General features: G+C 41.2%; 1 protein-coding gene across 1 annotated transcript; it reads left to right on the top strand.

The window, feature by feature from the left end:
* Positions 1-9782: 9782 nt before the first annotated feature.
* On the top strand, positions 9783-18771 carry LOC148816545 (uncharacterized). Its single transcript, XM_088939555.1, has 8 exons — positions 9783-9846; positions 12915-12998; positions 14677-14760; positions 15557-15658; positions 16259-16555; positions 17470-17621; positions 18248-18354; positions 18618-18771. Exons 1-8 carry the CDS (start codon positions 9783-9785, stop codon positions 18769-18771), a joined length of 1044 nt encoding a protein of 347 aa, XP_088795681.1.
* Positions 18772-24330: the final 5559 nt, after the last annotated feature.

Below are 24330 nucleotides of genomic sequence, written 5' to 3' on the forward strand. Positions count from 1 at the left end.
TACTTTACAATACGAGTTTGCACTCTCGGTGTGTATATATACAGTGTGTCCAATCAGAGTCTGTATTATTTTACTGTATATACTGTTCAGTGTGTCCAATAAGAGTCTGTACTTCAGGTGCGTGTGTATACACTGTGTCCAATAGGAGTCTGTACTCCAGGATTGAGTATATACAGTGTGTCCAGTAAAAGTCCGGGGTTCAGGTCTATGTATATAAAGTGTGTCCATAAGTGTCTGTACTCCACGTGTGTGTATATACAGTGTGTCCAATAAGAGTCTGTATTATTTTTGTGTATATACTGTTCAGTGTGTCCAATAAGAGTCTGTACTTCAGGTTTGTATATACACTGTGTCCAGTAGGAGTCTCTAATCCAGGATTGAGCATATACAATGTGTCCAATAAGAGTCTGGAGTTCAGGAGTGTGTATACAGTATATAAAGAGTGTCCAATAAGTGTCTGTACTCCACATGTGTGTATACAGTGTGTCCAATAAGAGTCTAGTTTCCAGGTATGTACAGTATATATAAGTGATGGGGACACTATACTGTAAAAACAAAAGGTGCTATCCTTCAGATGAGACATAAAATCAAGGTCCTGACTCTCTGTGGTCATTAAAAATCACAGGGTGTTTCTTGAAAAGAGTAGGGGTGTTAACCCTGGTGTCCTGGCCATGTTTCCCCCTGACCTTTACTCATCACGGCCTCCTAATAATCTCCGTCTCTGAACTGGCCTCATCACTAGGTGGGGCTACACACTGGTGGTGTAGAGTGTCCAGGAAAGTGCTATTATTATTATTCTAACTCAGTATAATAAGATCTGCATTCTGCATTAGAGTAAAGTAGAGTAGTGTAAAATAGTGGAGCAAGTGAGACTGATTGCTGGTAAAAGACACCATTCGCTATGGGCGGACGTGGAAAAAGAACTGCACTTTTATACGTAGTGTATTTATTGCCTGTCTGTGCTGGGGGCCCAGAAGGTGGCCATGTTCTGAAATGGAGAAAACTGCCAGTATATCTGAGTCACGTAATCACAGCCCTTCAAGGATCTGACAGAGCGAACCCGAAGCACAAACCAGTGGAAACCGCATGGATGTGCATCTAAACCCCTAAAATGGGCATCCTTCTTTACAGAAAGGGTTGTGGGAGTATGGAACGAGCTGCCCAGCCGTGGTGTTTGAAGCTAATACACTGGCTCCTTTCAAGAAATGTCTGGAGGAGATTCTGAGATCAGTTTAGTAATGACTAAACAGTCTAAATAGAGCGAATAGTCTCCTCTCATTTGTAACATATCTAGTTCTCTTATGTGACTGTGTGTCATTAGTCAGTTCTGTATTCTATACTTATCTAAGACCTGACACTTAAAAAAGGAGAAGTATTTCAGACAGATCTGGAGAAGAACGAAGGCCTCTATAGTATTATTGAACGGACACAAACTGTTGTTCCATCATTCTGTCCTCTTCGTTTTCCTGTCTCTCTGCAGGTCCGTCAGTTGGTGGTTTGGCTACTCGTTTCTGTGTTCAGTTAGAAAGTCAGTCCGTGGGTCAGTCGTTTCATTCTTTGTCCAGTCAGCCAACTTCAATGTCTGGAGACGTGCTGTATTCCAATGTGACATTCTGTGCAAATGCCAGTGCTACGACAGCAGGTGGGTCTCAGTTTAATCGTACTACATTTTCCTGTGCGGTTGATATATCTGAAATAAGGGTTTCTCTGTGTGTGCCATGTTGACACTGTGGTGTTTGTATTAACTTCTACTCTCAGCACAGTCTTAATGGACTGGAGTGTCCAGTCAGTGTGTCTGTATTAACCCCCCTCTCTCTCAGTGCAGTGCAGTGCAGTGCAGTGCAGTGTTAATGTACTGCAGTGTCAGTGCAGTGTTCTAGCATAGCTCTGTTGCCTCCCTATCCACAAGGGAGTAGATTTTGAAGCATAGCTCCTTGCTTTTAAGCTCTAAAAAGGTCAAAGGTCCAGCTTGCCTCACAGAGCTTATACTTTTTCCAACATCACCCCGGTCGTCAAGATCAGGTCAATTTAATCTGCTGCAGGTCCCGAGGACCAAACTGCAAACTAGGCGTGACCTGTCTTCTCTGTCTCTTCTCCTTGCCTGTGGCAAAGACAATCATCTCAGACAATTAGCTTCAGCTGGGACCAGTAATATGAACTGTTGATTACCTATCTTTTTCTGTCTTCATAATTTTTAAGTTCCTTGATTTCTCTTTTATTTTGTGTTTATGTGAAGCACGTTGAAATTCACTGTAATGAAATCTTCAATATAAATAAAGTATTGTATTTTTATCATCATTATTATTATGTACTACCGTATGTTTGTGGCAGGGTGTAGTGACATGGGGACACCACTAGTGGCTGCTGCAGGGGTGAACACAATGACATATTGTAAGCAGTCCTGTTGTATTTTCTAGTTTACTGATTGGATAATGACTTCATTGACTGGAATGTGGGATGTTCACATGGATTTGGGAGTATATAAGGAGTGCTAACAGCACTGTGCCTTTCTGTTTTAGAAAGACTGCTTAGATCTGTCATGAACTAGTGTTACTGGTAGTTGAAATATGGACCAGAGTGTGCTCAGTGCTCTGAGGGAGCTAGGCAGATTGTATTTTTTTTTTTAGTGTATTGCAAATGGAGAAAGCCTTTTCTCCCATGGGATTCTTTTGTGAAGATCCTCTCAATCATGCAATTAGCAGTAGGGATTTTGTGTAGTGCACTCATCTCCCCTTGGTGATGAGGTAACCTGTGCTGGAGAGAACATGACGTGAGCTCCTTTGCTCCAGACAGTGCCCCCTGCTGGCTAATCAGAAGGATGCTGCCCCCCTTAGCAGTGAGTTTGAGCCTCTTCCTCTCCAAATTGTGGTATGATACAGTACAGTTCTAGCAACATGGCATCAAGTTTTGATATTTATTCTGTACTTTCCATTTGTAGTTTTGATACTCAAACCTCTTAAAAGCTTTTTATAGAGTAGTGTTCTCCCCAGTTTTGTTTTAATCTAAATTAGGGGTTTCTAATCATTGATGCACCCCCACATCTCCTGTTTTAATTCTTGCTTTCTGGTTAACTGAGTGAGCAAGCTGTTTGACTAAGAAGTGCTGTTTAAAAGGAAGATCATGAAGGAAGCTAGAAACAGGAGTTCAGATGAGTTATCTTCTGTCTGTTAAGGGGGCAATGGATTTGCTAAGCTAGGATGAAACCAAGCAGGTGTTTGGAATGTGGAAATTGGGTCTGGGACTCCCTGATTTAACATGAATACAGGGTGTCAGAAATCTGTGCGTTACAGGTAGCTTTATTGCCAAGGTTTATTGCTATTGCTGGTTTATAGAGCAGCTGCTGTACACTGAAGGAAAAGTAAGGTTAGGTAAAGAGAATTCTGTGAAGGATACAATGGTGAAGTGCATCTTGGTGCAATTTTGGCTTTTCTCAATGTTTTGTTTGCTTGCCATGGTGAACATTCAAAATGTGATGTCCTTATTGTTTGAGTGGCTGGGTAGCTTGTTCCTGACCCCCCCACAACCTTTTGTAGAAAGTACTTTCTGCCTTGAACGAAGTCTGGGGAAGGTTTCCTCTCTTTGTGGGCACTTATCTGAGGAATTGTAGTACATTGGTCTGATGGTGTCAATGTCTCTACGGGGTTCCTGTTTTTGAATCGTTCTCTCAAATCTTTGTAGGCCAACTGAGGTACATTAACCAGCTCATTTCCACATACAGGCATTCTTTAAATACAACTTCCGCAGTACTTCATCAAAAAACCTCCCTGAATCTAAATAAACTGTTGAATATCAAATACTGCAGATGCTTGACAAGTTAAGGCCTGTGTTTCCTTAAGTTCATGGCAATGAACCCCCGAGTTCCCTATGGACATACAAATCCATGTAGTTCAAGTTGGATTGGTCTGATTACGTGGGTAGGTTGCTGCTCTTTTCTGTGAAGGGTTAATCCTAATGAAATCCCATTTCATTAATTACAATTGGTGAAAGCCATCAGGACCTGGAGGTCTCAGGGTTGCAAGTATCTTTATCGCCTCTTTTCTCTCTTGAATTTATTAAGGAAACTTCTTATTTAATATTGCTCTTTCAACTTTCTCAGGCCTTTCAAATATTGTTCCTTATACTGTCCTTCTGCTGCTGTAACTGCTTTTTGTTGGCATGAACTCTAATATCAGGCTGAATATATTTGTGCTTCCATTTCATTCAATTTCCTTTTTTAAAGGGGATCTGCAGTCCCAATTTCTCAGACTGGTTATTGGATCTTGGTAACAAAATGAATTGAGCTGTGCCACGAAGTGGCCCTTCCTTTTCACTAGTCACTGTAGTGTTTGAAAGAATAAGAACAGGTTGTGCAGCAGGAACATTTCTGCTGTGAAATGCCAATGTGATCTGTGGGCGGAGTAGTTTTTGTCGTCAAGACTGTCTTGAGGTTGAGAGCAATATTTATATTGGATTTAAACAGATTTATTCACAAGCCTGTGTGTTTACTATGGAGTAGGGCAACTTGTTGCCTCATTCTTGATTGCTCAGTTAAGTAAATTGCGGACCTGGAAATGTCCCATTTGCATCACAAAATAGACCGTTTCACAAGTTACTGTGTACATTTTACTTTCTTTTTGGTTTGAAATGCTCAAGGTGTTTCTTTCTAACCCTGAAATATAGTGTTGCAGTTTCTCTTTAAGCAGATCTGGTTTTGATCACTTTACAAAGTGCCTTCTTGCGTTACATCAGTAGTTCCCAAACTTGGTCCTGGTGACCATACTGTTGGTTTTAGTTCCAGTCGAGCCCTCCGTTTCCAATCAAACCCTTCTTTGACTGAATAATAAAATTAATTACAGTTTTCCCTCCTACTGTCTGGTAAACGGTACCAAATTCGGTCCAAGACCAACAGATTAGTGAACAGCTTCTACCTCCAGGCAGTAAGACTGCTAAACAGCCAACCTGCAGCTCCTTCAGCAGATCATCCGTAATGGCTACATGGACATTGTTTTCATTGTATTCAGCATACTGCACTACTTGTATATATTGTGTACACCATGGACACATAGCAGCTCTATTCATATTGAGTTTTATTCAGTTTCTATTCCATTGTTATCTGTTATGTAACCTTATTTTCGTAACCCTAATTTTGTGACTTCTTATTTTATTCTTGTGATTCTTGTGAGCTCGCAGAAAAGACATTTCATTGCCAGCAACTACCGCTGCATGCTGTATTGTTGTGCATTTGATAAATAAATTTTGATTTGATTAATTTGAATAAATGGTTCCTGTCTCTTAAACACTGTGGATCTTTAATTAACAGTCACTCATTTGTGGAGTCCTATCCTGTCCTGTTCTGTATCTTGCAATGTTTGTTCCCAGAGAGCTCATGATTTTGTGAAAGAAAACCTGTACCTTTGTATGCTTGTATACTGATGTGGGGGGGAGTTGTCGATTTGTTTTAAGCCCACTGACCAGCAATACACCTTTTCCAGTGAGGCATTGCAACTTGCCAATCACACGTAACCTTGTTAGGTGCACTTTTACCCAAGGAGGGCCAGGTGGAACAATGCCTGATCAGGTCACCTTTAAAAGGCCTTAATTCAAGGTTTAGGTCACTGCAAAAAAAAAAAAAAAAAAAAAAAAGGCTCCACTTACTCAGTTTTCTGTGCATCCCATAATTCCTTGAATTTCACCAGAAGCAAAGGAGAGGGCCATCGGCATGCTGCAGGCAGGTCATGTGCCAGCATTGCCAGACACTATGGAGTAAGCTGCTCCACTGTGTCCCGACTGCAGAGAAGGTTTCGGCAGACCGGCAGGACAGATGACCGTCCAAGATCCGGTCGCCCTCGAGTGACCACACCAGAGCAGGACTGCCACATCCGACTGCTCCATCTGAGAGATCGTTTCAGATCTGCCACCCGTTCTGCTGCTGAAACTGCCGGCAGACACAATGCCCGCCTCAGTGACAGGACAGTGAGGCTCCATGCTGCTGGCCTTAGAGCAAGGCGACCTGTCAGAGGCCCTCTGCTCACACCTCCCAGACGTCACACCCGGCTGGCTTGGGCCAGAGCGGCTGCAATGAACTCGTCAGCAGTGGCGTCAGGTCCTCTTCACAGATGAGTCACTCTTCAGCCTGTTCCACGCAGATGGGAGGGCCAGAGTGTGGAGGAGGAGGTGTTGGGTTTCCCCCCCATAATGTTAATTGTTCCCTAATCGTTCTTGCCTGTTTATAACTATCCTGCTAGACTGTAGCTGTGCTCTTTAACATTTAAAGAGATTAAAATGTTTGGAATGGGTGTTTTGGAACTGTTGTTGCCTAAATATGACGCGTTGCATTCGTGAAGAGTATATGGGCAAATGGGGAGTTAAACTTCCATAGTCTTTTACACACCAACTACTTAACACATAGCTTTTGTTCTTAAAATGGCCTCCTTTCACCTTTAATTCCTCATTATTGTATGAAAAATGCAATGTGTTTTTTTTTTTTTTTTACCTTTTAAAACGGTCGAAGATTTCACAAATGTGAAGACTTGAGGGTGGGAGTAATGTTGGGTCTTGTTTTCCCCCACACAGACTATATTGGTGCAGAGACGTTTTAAATATATCTGCGGGCACACTCCCATGTGAGTGAGGGTTTCCTGTGGTTTAAAAGACAGGTACTCGGTGCAGAAAATAAAGGACTCCCACATTTTGGAAGAACATTGTACTTCATGTGGCTTTAGATAAGTTAGATCTTGCCTAACCAGCTTGTTCAAGGTCCTCTAATAGTAATTGCTACATGTGTAGCATATGATTTGGTATAGTTGACTTTCAGAATGCTTGGGATGAAATTCCTCGAAAGTACACAGGCAAAAGACTTTGAAGGTAGTGCATCTCCTTAGATTTAGAATTAACAAACAGGGATACAGATGAGGAATAAACCCTCAAGCTGTGGTGATCTAACTTTTGGATCTACACAAGGGACCTTGCTCTTCCCTATTCATGTAGCTTTGGTACAAGTAGGAAATTAACAGATTAAAATCCCTGCATTTTATCCAAATTATTAAGACTGGGCAAACAGCTGGTAAATGTTTAATAACCCTCCTGTTAATGAGGGGAGTTCTTCATGCTGGCAGCAAAAACAAATGCCAAACTGGGGAACATTGAACTTGAAGAGGCTACTTACGAAAGACTAAGGTGTTTGATGCCAACCTCTTCTGAATGTCAAGATGTGTAAGGACAAGAATTTAAATCCGGGGATGGTAAAGCTGTGTAATCCTCCTGTAATGCTTCATTTGTAATTAGTGTTGTGTATTGTTCACCTTCCTTCAGAAAATATTTTGCTGCTGTGGAATAAGCCCCATGAAGGGTAAATGTATGTGTTCCATGACTTGGAGGAATATCCTATGCTGACATGTTAAAACTTGACTTTGACAACATATGTAAAAATGTGGAAGTGCTTTTCATACTGAGAACAAGAGGCTGTGGGAGTATGGAACAAGCTACTCAGCCATGTTGTAGCCGATGCCCTGTTTTCTGACAAAACAGCTGGAGATAATCCTCAAATTAGTTTTGCCTCCCAAGCCAGCGAGGTGGGACGAATGGGCGCCTCGGCCTGTACTTAAGAACACGGTTTCTCTTGTTATAAATCATTCCCTACACTTGTATAGCGCATTCCTGGACACTCCTTTACGGGTAATGGCGAATCCCTTCATCGCCACCCCCGTGTAGCCCCACCTGGATGAAGTGACAGCAGACGCAGTGCACCTGTGTACTCTCCCCACCACACCGCCAGTGGGGAGGAGAGCAGAGTGGCGAAGCCAGTTCAGAGAGGGGCCATGCTTGGTAAAGGCCAGGGGGAAATCCCTAGTCATTTTCGTTTTTGTTTCATCATGAATATAACTTATCTTGCTTCATCTTGAACTGTTCCTTGTCTAGCCCGTGTACTGCAAAACACTACTTTACCCTTAGGTTGTGATGATCCTTTCTTGATTTGTGTCTGTACGTCTACTGTAGTGTACATTTGCTGGATCCTCATTCATACAAAATTTGTATAAATTGTTCTTTTCCCTTACTTTCCTAAATGAATCATTTGGGATGTTTTTTCAGCTATTGCTTTACTCCTTTCTGGGATTTTGGTCTGTGCTTCAAGCAAAATTGTAAATGTGCCCTCCATTTGTCACTGAATCCACCTCTGCACATCTCTCCTCTTTTGCATCTCTCAACTTTCCTTTCCTCCAAAGTCAAATTTACATCCAATAAGCTTTTGCTTTGGATGCCCCATGTGGTGCTGGAAACCAGCTTGAATTGGGTAGCTTTGAAATTCAGCTTTGAGTGGGGAAAAGCACATTTGCCAAGCTGCCTAAATAAGGGCTAATACTGATGCAGAGCTCAGCACAAAAACTGAGTAGATAGATCCTCAGGACTAGGATTAGGGTACTCTCAAGTGATTCACTGATCTACTGCATATTCTTTTTAGTTTGTGCTGTTAGACATGTTTACAATTTCTTATTTCAGTTTCTAATATCCCTTGCGGTACTGCCAAATCGCTGTGGGGGAAGTTGGACACTCACATGATGACTAATTTTTCCTTTAGACTGTTTCCTTATACAAGACTGATCCAGACATACTATTTTTAGAAGTTTATTGATGGCACCGCTGAAGCTTTCACTGACCGTGTTTGGGTACTTTACATTTTACAGGGTCACGATCAAAACTTTCCAAAATAAACATGGAAAAGGAGGAAAGGCAACTGCTGCTTAAAAAGCCTCGGATTGAAAAACTGTATAATTTAACATTTCTCAAACTGACAAGGAGTGAGTGCCAGAGCTGTACAAGAAGACAATGGAATGTGCACGCCCTGAGACTCTTGCACCTAAGGCCTCAGCAGAGTGTAGGACCTTTCTTGGCACATAGGATGTGAAGAGATGCTCATGATTTGGGGTTTAGGGCTTTAAATGTTTAAAATTTTGAAATGAATGGAAGTTGTCCGAATTGGGGGTGATGTGGCCATGAAGCCTTGAATATGTTAGATGAATTGAGTTTTTGGACCATTTGAAATGTTTAGAGCAGTGGCTTCTACACTCAAATGTTTTTTTTTTTATAAACTGTGTTTCTAAAACAAGCTAATTGAAGTGAATCAATATTAGTGTGATTCCCCTCCCCCTCCCCAACCCCCGATTCCATTTGGATGCCTTGGCCCAGCAGGTCCATTTCCTCCGGATTTTCATGTGCTCTATTATAGGTATATATATTGTAGGGAGTTCATTGCACCTGTGCCCAAGTATCAGTGCATGTTTTGTTTAGCCGGCATTTTACTTCTTTCTGTTCTCTTCAGTAATCTACTTTGTCCACCTACAGTGGCCTCACTGAGTCAACACTAAAGACAGTACATACAGTATATAGAGTACGTAATACTTTCAGTGGATTTTACATTCACATACATTTAATGTATTCTAAATAGTTCACAAACACAAGACTCAAGTGTGAAGCATACAATTTTAGGGAGGTGCCCACATATACCATGTAGATTGTGCAGTCGATACAATGCTCTGAAGTGGCTATATTGGCAACCCATACAGTATATCAGCCCCGCTGAAAAGGAGGAGCAAATAAGATACAAGTAGAAAGGAAAAGGGTATTACTGTATGTAAGTAAACCACACAAATAAATAGAACGCTACAACTTTCTTTCTTCCTGTTCCTATTTCTGTGTGAACCTCTCCGTCAGTCTTTTCTGACAACTCAGAAGGAGAGTTGAGCATCTGGCTGTATTGCTCTCTCTGTTCTGTTCTGTTGTCAGTGCGTGCGACTCGATTGGTCTTAATGTCAGAAGAAGTTTGCTATTCCTCTGTGACTTTTTCTAAAAACTGCAGTCGTGAAACACCGGGTGAGTCTCAATGCAGTGTCACTGTAGTGTCCAGTTATTGTTGAAATCCCTCTGTATTACCTTCTCTGTGTGTGGAACGGTCTGCATCATCCTTTTTCAATGTCCAGGCAGTGTTCATTTGCTGTAGCATCTGTATGGATTTCTCATTCCTTCAGTGCTTGTGTGCTGCTGGCTCTGCCTACTTCCTCTCTTCTCCTACAGACAAGCCTAGGCTGACAAGTAACTCTAAATTGTTCCTCTGTGTGGTAAACGTAAGCTTCTAGCACTGTTTAGCATTAGCCAGCTTAGTTTTAAAAGTCTTGGTTGTGTAGCTATTGTGCGCAGAAATGTTCAAATTTGCCTATTGTATGATGCGTCCTAACGTGTGGTTTCTCAAAGATGTGTGCACATTGCTATGGTGATAGCTCCCCAGGGAAGAGAAGATAGACATCCTGTCAGTTACTTCCCTTTTTTAAAAGGAAATTACCGTATAAAAAGCATCACGCTCACTTAATTTATTGCAATAATAAGCAATTGAAAAAGGCTGTACCATCCATGGGCCCTGGAGTTTTTACAGAAAGTGAACAAAGGCACAATACCACTGTTAGTAATCCTCTTCTCTAGCTCTTAAGTGAGTTCTTCCAGCAAGACAGGATCTTCAATTTCAACCCCTATAAATGTCAGTCAATAAAATAATAAGACCAGTTATAAGAAGAATCTAAGAGAAAATTGGTCTTTAAATGAGCTTTGAGCATGATTGGAGGTTTGCAATTTCTTGTAGTATTTGTCAGAGATTCTGGGAGTGTTATCAGAGGTGACCTGCGTAGAGCAGAGCTATGTTTGGTTGAGCCAGTAAGTCAGCCTCCCAGTAGTATAATCTGCAAGCAGAAACATAGTAAGCAAATTGCAAATATAAAATGGGTTCTATTCAATTTAGGAATTACGATTTTTAGTTATGGAATTATGTGATTTTTAAACAAATTTAAAACGGGTGTTGGAGTTTTGTGAATTTACCGGGACGATTTATTTTCGCTGTTAACCATGAGGTGATTCTTTTATGGCTATTAGAAAATCAACTAGCAGGAACAGTCAGCAACCTGCCTGGATACAGACGGCAGATCTTCTTGTGAGGGTTACCAAGATACAAGGTATACATGATCACGAAGCGATACAAAACAAGGAATATGCATTCAGTATACCGTTCAGCTATACTGTTTCATCAATATGAATTCTACATCAGCTACTCATAAGTAAATGTGTTACTCGCAAGAAATTAAATTGACCCTTGTTGAGGTACAACTCGAGTTCTCAGTCGGCAATGTAGAAAATTGAGTTACTTATCCAGATATGGATTTGTATTTCCCAGGGCATGGACACAAGACCAGCTGGCAGGCACTGTTGCAGCTTGGTGCCAACCCAGTCCTGGTGTAGTTCTGAGTCGCAGAAAGAAGGAAGGAGAAAAAGTCTGTCTGCGATGCGCAGGACAGTCGTTGCTCTCCAAGAGACCTACTAGTAGTCCAGCTGACTAGTAGAAAGTCTCTGTGCACAGAGGGTGACCGTGGGTCCAAGCAAGTCACTCTTTAGGGTGGAAGAGACGTGGTTCGATTCTGGCATAGCGCTGCTGCTGAATAGAACTTATTCAGGTTGTCGACAAGAGTCCAAACGTTTACTTCGGTGATCAAGTGAAGCGTCCCTGTTGACCGCGAGCGTTTCTCAAGGCCTGCTGCAGGCTAGACCTCAGAATCAAAAATCATACGTTGGGCCACAGGCCGATGCTTTCCTGAAATAAACTTCCAGTCCCTATACAGACAACACTGGCCGTCATGTGATTGTCTCTAAGGGTACGTGGAAATGGCCAGAGAAGTTTTGAGCTCTGCAGGGTCTTTTTATCCAGAACAGACAGGTGATTGGTTGAGAGCATTTGAGCATTTGAGACCTACGTGGGGTTACCACGCCCTGTAGGTTCCTGATTGGTTGGTCAACTGTAGGAAAGAGTAACATTGACCTCTTGACCCTGGGACCATAAACTAGGTGTTTGTAAGGATCCGAGTGGGCCTTACAAACATCCTGGCGCCAGGAATAACCCATCCATTATGATAGCCAGGCATGGCTGGGCGCATCCCCATTTGGGAACTGCTCCTTATCGGATCGAAAGCACTTTAAATCAGAAAGCTACATGAATAGCTTCTCTGTGGCTGCTCCACAGAGATGAGGAAGAGAGATGGGGCCCTCATTTAGGAAAGCACAGCAACACTTAATTCTGTCTTATTAATAAGCATTGCCGCTTTACAGGTAATCAATGACATTAGTATAGAGATGGTCATAACATGGCTGACGTTCTGTTGTCTGGGTGACTGGAGGCTTCTTTAAGTGTTGATGTGTAAGCACCTCAAAGGGATGTTTGATTACAATAATCTTAAGGTGATCAATGCTAGAACTGACCTTCAGCATCTGCTAGGGTCAAAAATCTGCAACCCACATTGTGATGTTACAGTCCAAAGACATCCTGGTAGGTTAGTTGGCCTCTGGGAAAATTGGCCCTGGTATAAGTGTATGTATGCCTGTCAGCCATTTGATGGACAGATATCCCATCCAGGGTATACCCTGTTTTGTGCCTACTGCTGGCTGGTGTATGTTCTGGCTCTAACACTACCCTGGATTGGAAGAAGCACTTGGAAAACAGATGGATCTCAAAATGGTACACCACATACAAAGAACTAAGGACCAGAAGAAAAGTTGTAACAGTGAAAGGATAGCTCTTATCAATAATCAATGCAGCTCACAAAAAAACAAGAAAGCTTCTAGCATCAACTCATTCAGTCAGCTTCTAGCATCAAGTCACTGGTACAGTACATTGCCGTACCCTGATAAGAGCTGTTTCTGTGCTCTGCTGTTGGGATGTGGACAGAAATGGCGCAAAGCCTTCTAACAAAAGAAAAACATCTCCAAAAAATTCCTACTGTGGCATCCTGGGAAAGTCCTAGCTTGGTCGACCTTGAAGCCAACACTGAAGACATTCCGATCAACTCAGCCTTAAGAACTCAGTCCACTACAGAGATGTTTTAAATCTCTCGTTCTCTCTCTAGCAGTGAAACAGGATGAGGTGACCTATGCAGAGGTGAAGACAGCAAGAGCTCCATCAGCCCAGACAGTACCTCCTCCTGGAGCACGAGGTTAGTCTTTTTTTCTTACAATGAAATACAAAAGGTTTCCTTGTCAGATAAGCAGAGCTGGGAGGTGGGTGTAACTCCCTTCCAGCACAGCTTTGAAATTTGTATTAATGCAACCCAGTTTGAATTCTGCAGTTTTGTTACCTTTTAAAATAACTAGCTCACTTTTTAGTAGCGTAGTTTTAGACAGCTGTCTTCAAGGTACAAATTTGCATAGTATTTTTAAGCACTTTGCTGTTACTGTGTGGTTTCTCAAAGAAGTGTACATGTTTCCATGGTGGTGGCCCACCAAGGGGAAAAGGTGCTTGACTTAAAAGCAAAGGGAACCTTCTGCGTCGTAAATGGCAGTCTTATCTCATATCAAAAAGGCCAATCTTGTAAAGTGTCTGAGACACCTTGCAGGTCCATGCGTGTTTTAGTGTCATACTTGGGCAGTTAACTCTGTCAGACCTTCTTACTCGTCATCTTTCAGCCTAATGCTCAGACTGGGGAGAACGTTGAATCTTCTGCAGCAGGATAGCTTTACACTCGCTTTCCAGTCAGACAGGAAGAGGGGATTTTTTTTGAGAAAGTGAACAGTGGGCAGTGATGTCGGTTCTATTTGTCTTGAGGCTCATGTGTGTCTCTCTGCACTGTAAGAGTCAAACAGCAACTAGCATTTTACATTTTTAAGACCAGGTGCAACACAAATCAGAGATTAACAGGTTTTTAAGAGTCATGTTTACAGGTTTGGGGATTTGAAACTTCTTGAATTAAGCAGGGGAATCAAATGCCCGGGTGCTTCATCAGAGAAGCCTGTTGCTAAAGTCAGTAAGTCAGCCACAGAGGTATATCGATTTCAAGTAGATTTAGGGTGCAATTAATAGAAGATGGAGCTGTCATTTAAGACTGTAGTAAATTTTATAACTGCAAAGGAACAAGTAATCGGTTTATTCCATGCTGAAAAGAGAAGAAAGAAAACACGACGTTTTGGCAGTGGAGCCTTCTTCAGGTGTGAGGACCTGAGGACTTCCACACACCTGAAGAAGGCTCCACGACCGAAACGTTCCTTGTTCCTTTGCGGCCTACACATGCTGACGTAGCTACCCGCCTGAATTTTATAACTGTCTAACTTATAAACTGTATAGATAACCTATGAAATATGATTTAGACTTTGTCATACCATGGGCAGGTGTTCTGAGCCTGTTGGATGCTCCTTAAAGCATTGCTGGGGAATACTGCAAAGGAATGTTGGATTACTTTATTCTTTCAGTGCAAAAACTGGACCGTTCAATATCTACTAGGGTCAGAAATGGTAATAGGCCATTAAATTAAAGGCCATTGAGGCCAACGCCACACATGAGCCTCAAAGGCTAGAGAATGCTAGAGATGCAAAGGTTCTCCAAGTTTTTATAAATTTGAACTGTGTACTAATGAGGACATCTGTTGGGTCATTCAGTACCCTGACAAAATCGGTTTACGTATTTAGCCATTGAGTAGATCTGGACATAAATGGCTCGAAAACATGTAACTCAAATGAATCTTCAAGACATGTCTACTGTAACACCTGGCTAAGCGGAGCATGAATCTGTTACTGATGATTTTCCGATTAACCCAGTCTAAAGAGCTCTCATTGCAGTCTTAAACCATCACCGCGATGGCATGAGTCTCTGTGTTAAATCCCTGGCTCTCTCTCGGTCAGGGGAACAGGATGAGGTGACCTATGAGAATGTGGGGACAGCTGGATCTGCCCCAGCACAGACAGCACTATCTCCTGAACAACCAGGTCAGTCATTTTTGTCTTATGAAATAGAAAAGGTTTCTTTGTCAGAGAAGCAGAGCTGTGAGGTGGGTGTGACTTCCTTACAGTACAGTTTAATATTGTATTAATGCACTAGGTCAGTCATAAGTCCTTTTTTTTTTCCAACAATAAATTTTGAAACTGTCCTCAGATACAGAGAGCTGAGTTGTTTGATTTTTTTGTAATAGAAAAATATTGGTATGTTTAAATGTTGTGCTGTATGACAGACCCTTCATCACTCAGCACAAATCCAGCAGCCTATTAAAGTAATTTTCCCCCTATTAAGTAAAAGGTGCCACATTGTTGGAACTATGCTGTGAGCATTTAGCAGTTAGACCTATACTGTAATTCAGTGGAATGTTTTTTACTTCAGTGTTTTGCATTCTCAATTATGTGGAGAGTCACAACTATTTTGTATTTCTAGGTCCACATTCCAAAAAGGAATTTTGGATTCTGTGAAGTGTAATTCTGATATGCAATGGGAAATGAGTTTTTGAAGAGTAGTGACCTAGTTGCCAGTTTGGTTATCGCATGTCATCTTGTTTTCTGAAACATTTTTTGCATGAGTTTTTGCATTTTTTGCATGAGTTTATAGCTACCCCAGCAGAACAGTATCCAGGCTTGATCCAGTCACATGCCTAGGGCATTGCATCTTGGGTAACTGTCAACATCAAATCTAGTACTCTATCACTTCTACAAGGAAAACCCATAGATTCCAGCACTGAGCCTTGTGGAACTCCACAAATAACCAAAAGCATTTCTCTTGTTTTTGTGTCCACAGTGAAAGCTCCATCCATCCCTCTTCCTTACAGACTGGCTGCAGTGTGTCTGGGGCTCCTGTGTGCTGTCTTACTGATTGCCATCATAGTTCTGATATTCTTCTGTGAGTATAGCTGTTTTTAGATGTAGTTTGATGAGTTTTGATATTGTAAATTTTATGCATGTGGTGTAGTTGTCTTGTATAGGTAAGAGACATGGATAGGTTGCAAACTTTGAAGTATATCCTATACACTTTTGGGTCACAGCCTGAACTAAATTGTGTGTGAGTCATGAGTCAACTTGAGTCATGATTTCTTTATTTCAATAAAGAAAGGAGAACTGACATAATTATCAGGTCAGTCATTCAGTTTCCAAAGGACAGTCCATGCTTTTATTCTTGAAGATGCAAAATGTCCATTCAAAAACAATTTTTAGGATTGAACAGTAACCGTTTGTTACCATATAAGGTGTAAACAAGGTAAGTTAAGCAGTTACTGTAGGTCAGCCATGGGCAATTAACCAAGGCCCTAATTAGCTAACACCCCTGTTCTTTCATGTTGCTAAATCATGGATCAGGATACATGAGTTACACTTCCACTTAAGACCTTGGAGAAACTTAGGTCAGCTGGAAATGCACAAAACAGTTCTTGAGGGCTTAATTGTTAACTTCTAATGGACAGAGGTTCTTTCAGTGTGTTTTGATAAAATGCATTTCTCTCCACAGATAATGGCAATTCTCAGAATATCTCCAAGTTGGTGAAGGAACTGGATCACCTGAGAGTGAACTACAGCAACCTAACTGCAGTCCATAACAGATTAGAGGTGGACTTTAGAAACCTCACTGCAACCAATAACAAGTTACAGGAGGACTTCAGGAACCTGACTGTAGGCTACAGCAACCTGACTGGAATCAAAGACAAGCTGCAGAACAAAACGGAACACCTCCAGTCTGTGATTAGTAAGCTGAGAAAGCACTTTCCTGTGGATCAGTACTGCCCTGTCACAAACCAAAACACACTGGGTGAGCTGTCTTGCTTCTTCATCCCATTCATTGTGTCCTTAGGGTTTCCATGTACTGTACTGAGAGTATCGGGAACACATTGATCACTTCACAAATCAACCTGTTTGTGTCAGTCTATTTAAAACTATTCCAAACTATTTGAATAGCAAAAATCTGGGTTGCACTGCAGTAGTGTCCTGTTTTACTCACATTGGCTGTACCTTGTCAGACTTCCGCAATATATACACTGTATATGCTCACCCTCCAAGCATTTCAAAATTGAATGCTTTATTTTGTACCTGGTGCTTTTGCCAAGATTGTCAAAATTGGCGTATTTTTATGTTTTTTTTTTTAAAAAGCATGGTTTTAGTTTGAAACAATACTGTGTTTATTACCGTGACATGCTGCACCATTCACTAGAGGGAAGGAAAGCTGCGCATGAATTAGTAGCCTTCTAAAAATGAGATTTTACATTGCTTTAACAGTTCAGACTGTACATTTGTTGTGCTTTATTGAAAGTATGTGACTAGAAATATTAGAGAGCTTTATGTAGTTTTGCTATGGTTTTGTTTACTTACTAACTAATTAATAAGGTTACTTTTAATGCATTACTTGTTTGAAAGAAGTGCACTCTTTTGTTTGTATTAGTGTGCTCTATTGCAGAGTAATTTCTTAATATTGTTGTCTAAATGTTAGCTAGTGTCTTATGAGAATCTTTGCTCCCCCTTTTGAAACCACAGGAACCCAAACTACAGCTTCGGTTCTGATATGAGCAGGTATAAATCCAAATACTGTATATAGCTCACAATATTTTAGATGTACTCATCACGGGGGATCAGAACTAGAGCTGGGACTCTATCTGAACGTCTAGAGTGAAGAGCTGTGATGGGTGGGTGTACCATGCTGGAGAGCTGTTGTCTGTCTTTACTCTCCAGAGGAAGAGTGTAGACCTTGTCCTCAGGGCTGGAAAATCTTCAACTCCAAGTGTTACTACTTCTCTACTGATACACTGAACTGGAATGACAGTCGCACTGCCTGCAGGAAGCTGGGAGCTGATCTGGTGGTTATAAACAATAGTAGTGAACAGGTAGGAGGCGGTGTTACTGCGCTGAAAAAATGCTACCCTATGAGGCACAGACATGACGCAGATACAAAACTAATGAAGGAATGGAACCCTGCACCAAGAGCCATGATTCTGAAACCAATTGGAGACCCTGAATCTTTTTCTTAACGATTTGTTTTCTCAGTTGCAACTCTAATTATATTTTTTTTGGAAAAGGAAAAGTATACTCCAAAAAAAAAAATCCACACAGCCCGCCTTGCCTTCATACTGTACATCTGTATTCTGAAATCTGAGGTAATCCTTCACAAGGTGGCAGTTGTTCACTATTGTGAATATCTGTAGTTGAGTGTACAACAAACTGCAGTTTGACCTGTCGCTCAGGATCTTTTCTTTTTTTGTGTGTGTGGAAAGGGAGAGGCACAGAGCATGCATCTTGTGGAATAAATATTCAGCACTAGAGAGCAGAGTAAATCTGCTCTTCCTCCTTGGAAGGTTACAGCCCAGAGGAGCTCTTTCAGGTGGTCGTATTCATGTGGTACAAGGAATCTTATAACCCCTGCTTCATTGCTAGTGGCTGAATGATCTAGGGTGCCTCACTAGACTCTGAGGCTCTATTTTGAGCCACGATCAGCGATTTGTCTTTTGTTCAGGAGTTCATCCAGAAGCAGATTAATGGACGGGAATACTGGATGGGACTGAGTGATGCAGCTGCAGAGGAGACCTGGATCTGGGTGGACGGCACTCAACCCATTGAATGGTAAGAGCAGTGGAAGGTACTGGTGTTGAACTACATCCGGTGGACAGACTGCAGACACACTGACCTCTAGACATTACTGGCCAGGTGTAGATACAGCTGATTCTGACAGGTGAAGGACAGCAATGGCGCCAGCAGTGTCCACTGTCAGCTGTACTGAAGGAAATGTAGTAGGTTTTACAGTACCAGTGTTTTAGTGTTTCCTCTGAGAAGCTGATGAGCTGTGTGAGTGTCTATGTATTGTAAACCTCGTACTACTGTTTCAGGTACTGGATTCAAAATCAGCCTGACAATTTCGAAAATGAGGACTGTTTGGCTACTGCTGATCACACTATTTCCCTGAAGAACTGGAATGATAAGAAATGTGAATCATCAGTGCTCTGGATTTGTGAAGGCAGCTCCCTGCCCCTGTCTCCTTAGACTCTCCGCTGTGTGCAGCCACTGCAGGATCCCATGGTGACGACTACAGCTGTGTGACCTGTCTGTGTCACTGACACACGTGCCCTGACACTCACTCTCACGGAGGCAAAAAAGAGTTTTAAATCATGAGTCTCGTCTTCCAATGACACTCTGCGTTTTACACATGAGGGATCAAATTCCGGGAGAAATATGATCGCCACTATTATGAAATACTTTTTAAACATTTTGTATATACTGTATATTCATATTTTTCCATTGCTATATACTGTATATAATTTATTTGAGAAAATTCTTCAATAGAAGAAGAAACGCAAATATCTGGGCTGTGCTTGATGAATCCGCAAGAAGCAAGAGGTGTATCATCATTAAAGTTAGTATGTTGGACGCTTATGTACTGTATGCTAATGTGCAATAATGTTTCCTATATTTAATGCTAGTATGTTAGACAATTATTTATGCTATTAAACCTTCCTATATCTACAATATAGAATGCTGTTAACTGATACTTGTAGGCCTAATCGATAATTGATCGAAGGGTTGTAACATATTGTAGTTCAGTAGAAGAGTATGTTTTTATTTAAAGGGTTTCTGTACTTTACCTTTATTTATCTTTTCCTTTTTTTCTTTTATACATTACGGCCAGTCTGAATTAAGGCCGTTTATTTTAAATCTCTACTTATCTTGAATCATTTTTAATGAAGTCTGTACTGTCATTTGCAATGAATTTGTTATACCGTCTGGACAAAGGGGGTGGTGTGTGTGGGGGTGGTTATTACATAGAGCAGGACACTTAAAATGTTAATATAAACTTGTAAATTGAGCACAGTTTCCCCATGAGACTTTATTCCCATTAAAGAAATTGAACGGACTGCAAAAGGTTTGAAATATGCATGCTTCCATCATTCAATATAATTTAAACAACATTGTGCCAGGCCGGCAGAAGCGACCTATCTGTTTCAGTTGTCACGAGAGAGAGATTGGGCCTGCATCTCCTATGGAAACTGTACTACAACATGTTGTGATTCACATTCTCACCTGGGCTTCATTTTGCCTAGGTCCGGTATATGAAGGGATTCCTGAGGAAGGTTGGTGTTGGTTTTTTTTTATACCGTGGACCTTTACTAAAATGGTTTTTCATTGCAGTTTTCCCATGAGCTGCTGAGGAGAGGTAGGCCTGCCCCACACATCTAAAATTAAATGTTTTGGGAAAATCATTTGAATTTAATTAAAAATATGTGTATATATATGTACAATACATATTTTGCCAGTTTGTTCTTGTCTAATCGTTTCTATGCTAATTTATGCTACATTTAATATTGGTAAACATAGTTCATCCTGCATTCCTGTTTATGTTTGGCTAACTCAAGGAGCCTATTTATATGTGTCCAGCAAGGAGAGTAAATGGATCCGTTTCCTTTAGGATCAGCTGTGCTCGTTTCACATCAAACATAGGTAGTGATGTTGGATGTCTGTCATGTTAGCTTTGCCATTTCTACTACACAGAAAACAAGAAATCCAAACCAAAATTACCTGGTACTGTGTGATTGTCTAAAACAATCTGCAATAGGTCTCTGATTATATTGCTGTAATACTAAAAAATACTGCAATTTATATACAACAGCTGTACTGTAGTTTTAATTTAGTAAATGCCAATCTGTAGGCCATATATGGAATATACTGTATTGTATATTAAAATTGTAATTGTAAGTTACAATTGTAATTTAGATTTGTTTTCTGTATTTTGAAAAAAGAGTTTGCAGTAAAAAAAAACTTCCTAAATTAATCTTATTGGTTAAAGTGCCCCAACAGTGCAGAATTAGCTCTTAGTGTTGACAGGTGTCTCCTGCTGTTTAGGTTTTTAGTTGTTGGATAATTGCTCAAGGTATTTTACTTTCTCAGAGTGAAATAATGTTGGCAGTGCAAATTTTAAGTTTTGCTGGTTGTATTGAAAGCCTACTGTTTCTATCTATTGCCACAAGAGGGCAGATAAGGCTCATGGAAAGAACCATAATCATAGTTTTCATGCTGTTGAATCATGAAGCTCAAATGTTGGTCACAGAGATCTCAATCCCAATGTTGCATATTATTTGTCTATATATTAACCACAGAATTTAATTTAGCCTTTTTTATTGTTTCCTTAGATTGCAAAGAAGCATGTTATTCTCATACTAAAGAATGAGAAGACCTGTAAGGCAGTGATGAATGAAAAAGGCATTTGTGAGCAACTAGACTGCAGTTTTCTTCATTTATATATTCAGTTTTGGGTCTTCTGTTCTTTACTGATAAGTCTTCTAACTGTCATTAACTAGGAGGCAGATGTATTGCATATACAGTGAATATATATATATAATCTTTATTATACTAATAGATTAATTACATTTAGTGCAGTTTTATTGATATTCCCTGAAAATAGATTGTTTAATCATGCTAAAACAGTCTAATTTGAAAGATTGTTCCATTTGCTGGAACAAAGTTCAGAGATTAAGGAGGGATTCTGCACACTGTTGTTTGCTGAAGGTGTTGGAAACCAGCTTGATGGCGGGATGCTTTTGAGTATAGAAACAAGGCCATCAAAAGTCTAAGCAAGCAGAAGAAATAAGGGCATAGATCGCTAATGACGCAGAATCTCAGGACCAGGGCATGGAGGGACTGGACTGGATTAATTTGAGCATTCTGTCTAGTCAAAGAGCCATTAAACATGTTTACAGTTTCTAGTTTTATCCCTCATGGTGTTTTCCAATGTTTGTGAAGAAAAACTCAATTTTTCCATGATGACCACTGCCTTGCATACAGATATTCTCAGACATCTCTCCTGCTTACAGACATTCCTTATCTGCTGCTGGCATAACTTCCTTCTCAAAGGCCTAACAAAAGTCATAAAAATGATCAAAATGGCAGAACAATCCTAAGGCTTAAAATACTGAAAGGCTTTTGTCTTGAATCAGGACAAAGGCCAAAATGTGGTTTGGCCTTTTGAGCGAAGATGATATTTGAAAGCAGCATTTAAACATCCAGATGCAACCATCCAGAATGCGTGAGGTGTCAGTCAGTATGCAGCAGTAGGTCTTGCTGAGAACACCACCTATAGCAGTAGGTGATGCAGTTCTGTCTGTCGTACTGCATCAGCTACTGCGGTATGTGGTATTTTTATTTTTTGGGATAATCTGATGCAGAACAGCACTGCTCTGTAAATTGGCCAGCTGGTGTGGTGAATCCTTACATTCCTACAGCTACCTGTGATGGCCAGATAAATCAGTACAGTATCAAATGCTTATTAGGCCATAAGTGTTTTCCCATGCTAATCTTATCATATGCATACAATACTAGCAACAAAGTAATTAAACCCCGTTATTTTACCCTACTGCAAATGAGATAATGCAGGTCGCAATACTGCAAACATGAATGGGAATATTTTTTTAATTACATTCAATCTGCAGAATTATCAGTAATTGTGTGTAACAAGTGCCACAGAGGTGTGTGACTGATTCCTGCAGCGTAGCTCAGCATTCTCGTTTTGCAGGAGCAGTTTGTCAGTGCACGGAGGAGAAAGTGGATCTCGGCTGAATTTTTGTTTTTTCCCCCCCAATCATTTCACAGCTGGTGGGTGTACATGTACAATAGGATGTGCAGTGGAGGGAAAGACTGAGATGCATTGCAAGCCCTGATAGTTAACAGCAAGAGTGCCAGAAGAGAAAGGAGAGGTTTAAACCGAGTCAGAGCTTGCTGAACCCGCCTGTATCTGGGGTGTAATACGGGGCTGAACTACACATAATGGCAGAGGGTCCTGGAGATGAGTGCGTGCCTAGAGCAGGCTGTTCCATTCCTGTAATCCCAGCCAGAGGAACATACTATACAAAGAGAGGGTGAACTAGCGAAGAAGAGAAAAGATCATCCTTTGCTAAAATGATAATCATTTGTTTCCTGCTTGACTGTTAACTTTTTGTGAAATTTTGTGAATTCTCCATTATGGCAGTGAGTGGACTTAAATATTTGTGGATATTTGTTCTTGTTTTGATGTCTTTTATATGTGTTCAAGTCTGTACCTTATATAAGTGGAGCTGGACTGCAGTACAGAGAAGGCATAGAGGAGTAGCAGTGGAGCTGGTGAGACAAGAGTAGTGAGGTTGTTACAGAGCAACAGTTTTTTGTTGTTGTTTTGTGTAGTAGTATTTTCTCCCCTAGTTCGAGAGTGTACTTTGTCATGGTTCTTCTTTTCTGATTACTTTTTTATATCCCCCCCACCCCTCTGCTTGAGTGTTTGGATATTTGTGTGGTTGATTACAGCCTCCCCTCTAGGGCCCAACATATCGGGTTGTTCTTGTTGTTGTTGTTTTTTACGTCACTGTTTTCTTTTCACGGTTTTGGAAAACGGCATGTCCTGGCCAGCACTTCCCCTGCAAGAAGACATTGGGTGGCAGAGTCCAAACCAAACCACCGGGGAAACTATGGAAACCAGACCTGGCAAGTGGCAGATTGACCGGGTCAATTTAAGGACTTCCTGGTGGCTCAGCAAAAAGGAAAGAAGGATTAGGTGAAGAACTAAAATCTCTCAGAACAACTATTCAAGAAGCATCTACTTTTGATCTTCAGGGCAATTCATTTCCTATGTACTCCAGATGAGCTACCGTTTAAGAGACATTTAGGGAAAAGCCAAGGAGAACCTAGAAAAAGGATAGAGAAATCAAATATGTTATGTTTGGTGTGCCTGGAAGCGGGAACTGTCCCCAGGCCTAAAAGTACAACTTCTGCTGCCTATCTCAACAAGCAAGCTTCTGACAAAGTGGCATGGGTTATACGAAATATTGAGGACAGGGACAGTCACGTATGCGATTAGGCGGCCGAATGAAAAGAAGGCAGGTGTATCATATGAACATGCTGAAGGGAGAGCCCTGAGATTGTAATGAAGGTGGTAGCAGCTGGGGAGTAACAAGATGTGGCCGAGATGGGGACTGCAGGTGCTGTATAAATGTCCAGAACTTGAGGTGTCGGCCACGGTGCACCTAGATGAAGGGTTACATGTCTATTAAAGAATGACCAACGGGTACAAGAAAAGATAGGGATTCTGTTTAGACTTTTGAAAGCCTAACAATAGGTCACTATGATGTTCACCAGATGCCAAGGATAGATAAACTACTGAAGGGCCTGGGTAAGGCCAACTTCTTCCCCACACTTAACCTTGACCTCTGCAAAGGGTACTAGAAAGTGCCATTGTCAGCCAACTAAAAGCACTGCACAACTTTTCAAAGTCCTCTTGGCCTACATTAATTTACAGTCCTGCCATTTGGACTGCATGGAGCCCCAGCTCCAGGAGACCGAGTCCTAGAGGGGAGTCATCCGTTTTCAGCTTCCTACTTGGATATCTTAATCTACAGCGTCACCTCAGAAGAGCACTTACAGTCCCCGAGTGTGGAACTAGGTAGGATTATAGCTGTAAGTCTCGCCCTCAATCTGGGGAAGTGTGCGTGGGCCAACCACTCTAACCTCCAACCCCTGAACTCAAACACAAAGAACATAACAGAAAATTAGAGAGAATTGTATAAAACCTCAAAAAAACCACGA

The sequence above is a fragment of the Atractosteus spatula genome, chromosome 22 (assembly GCF_055471065.1).
Source record: "Atractosteus spatula isolate fAtrSpa1 chromosome 22, fAtrSpa1.hap1, whole genome shotgun sequence".
NCBI classification, from domain to species: Eukaryota; Metazoa; Chordata; class Actinopteri; order Semionotiformes; family Lepisosteidae; genus Atractosteus; species Atractosteus spatula.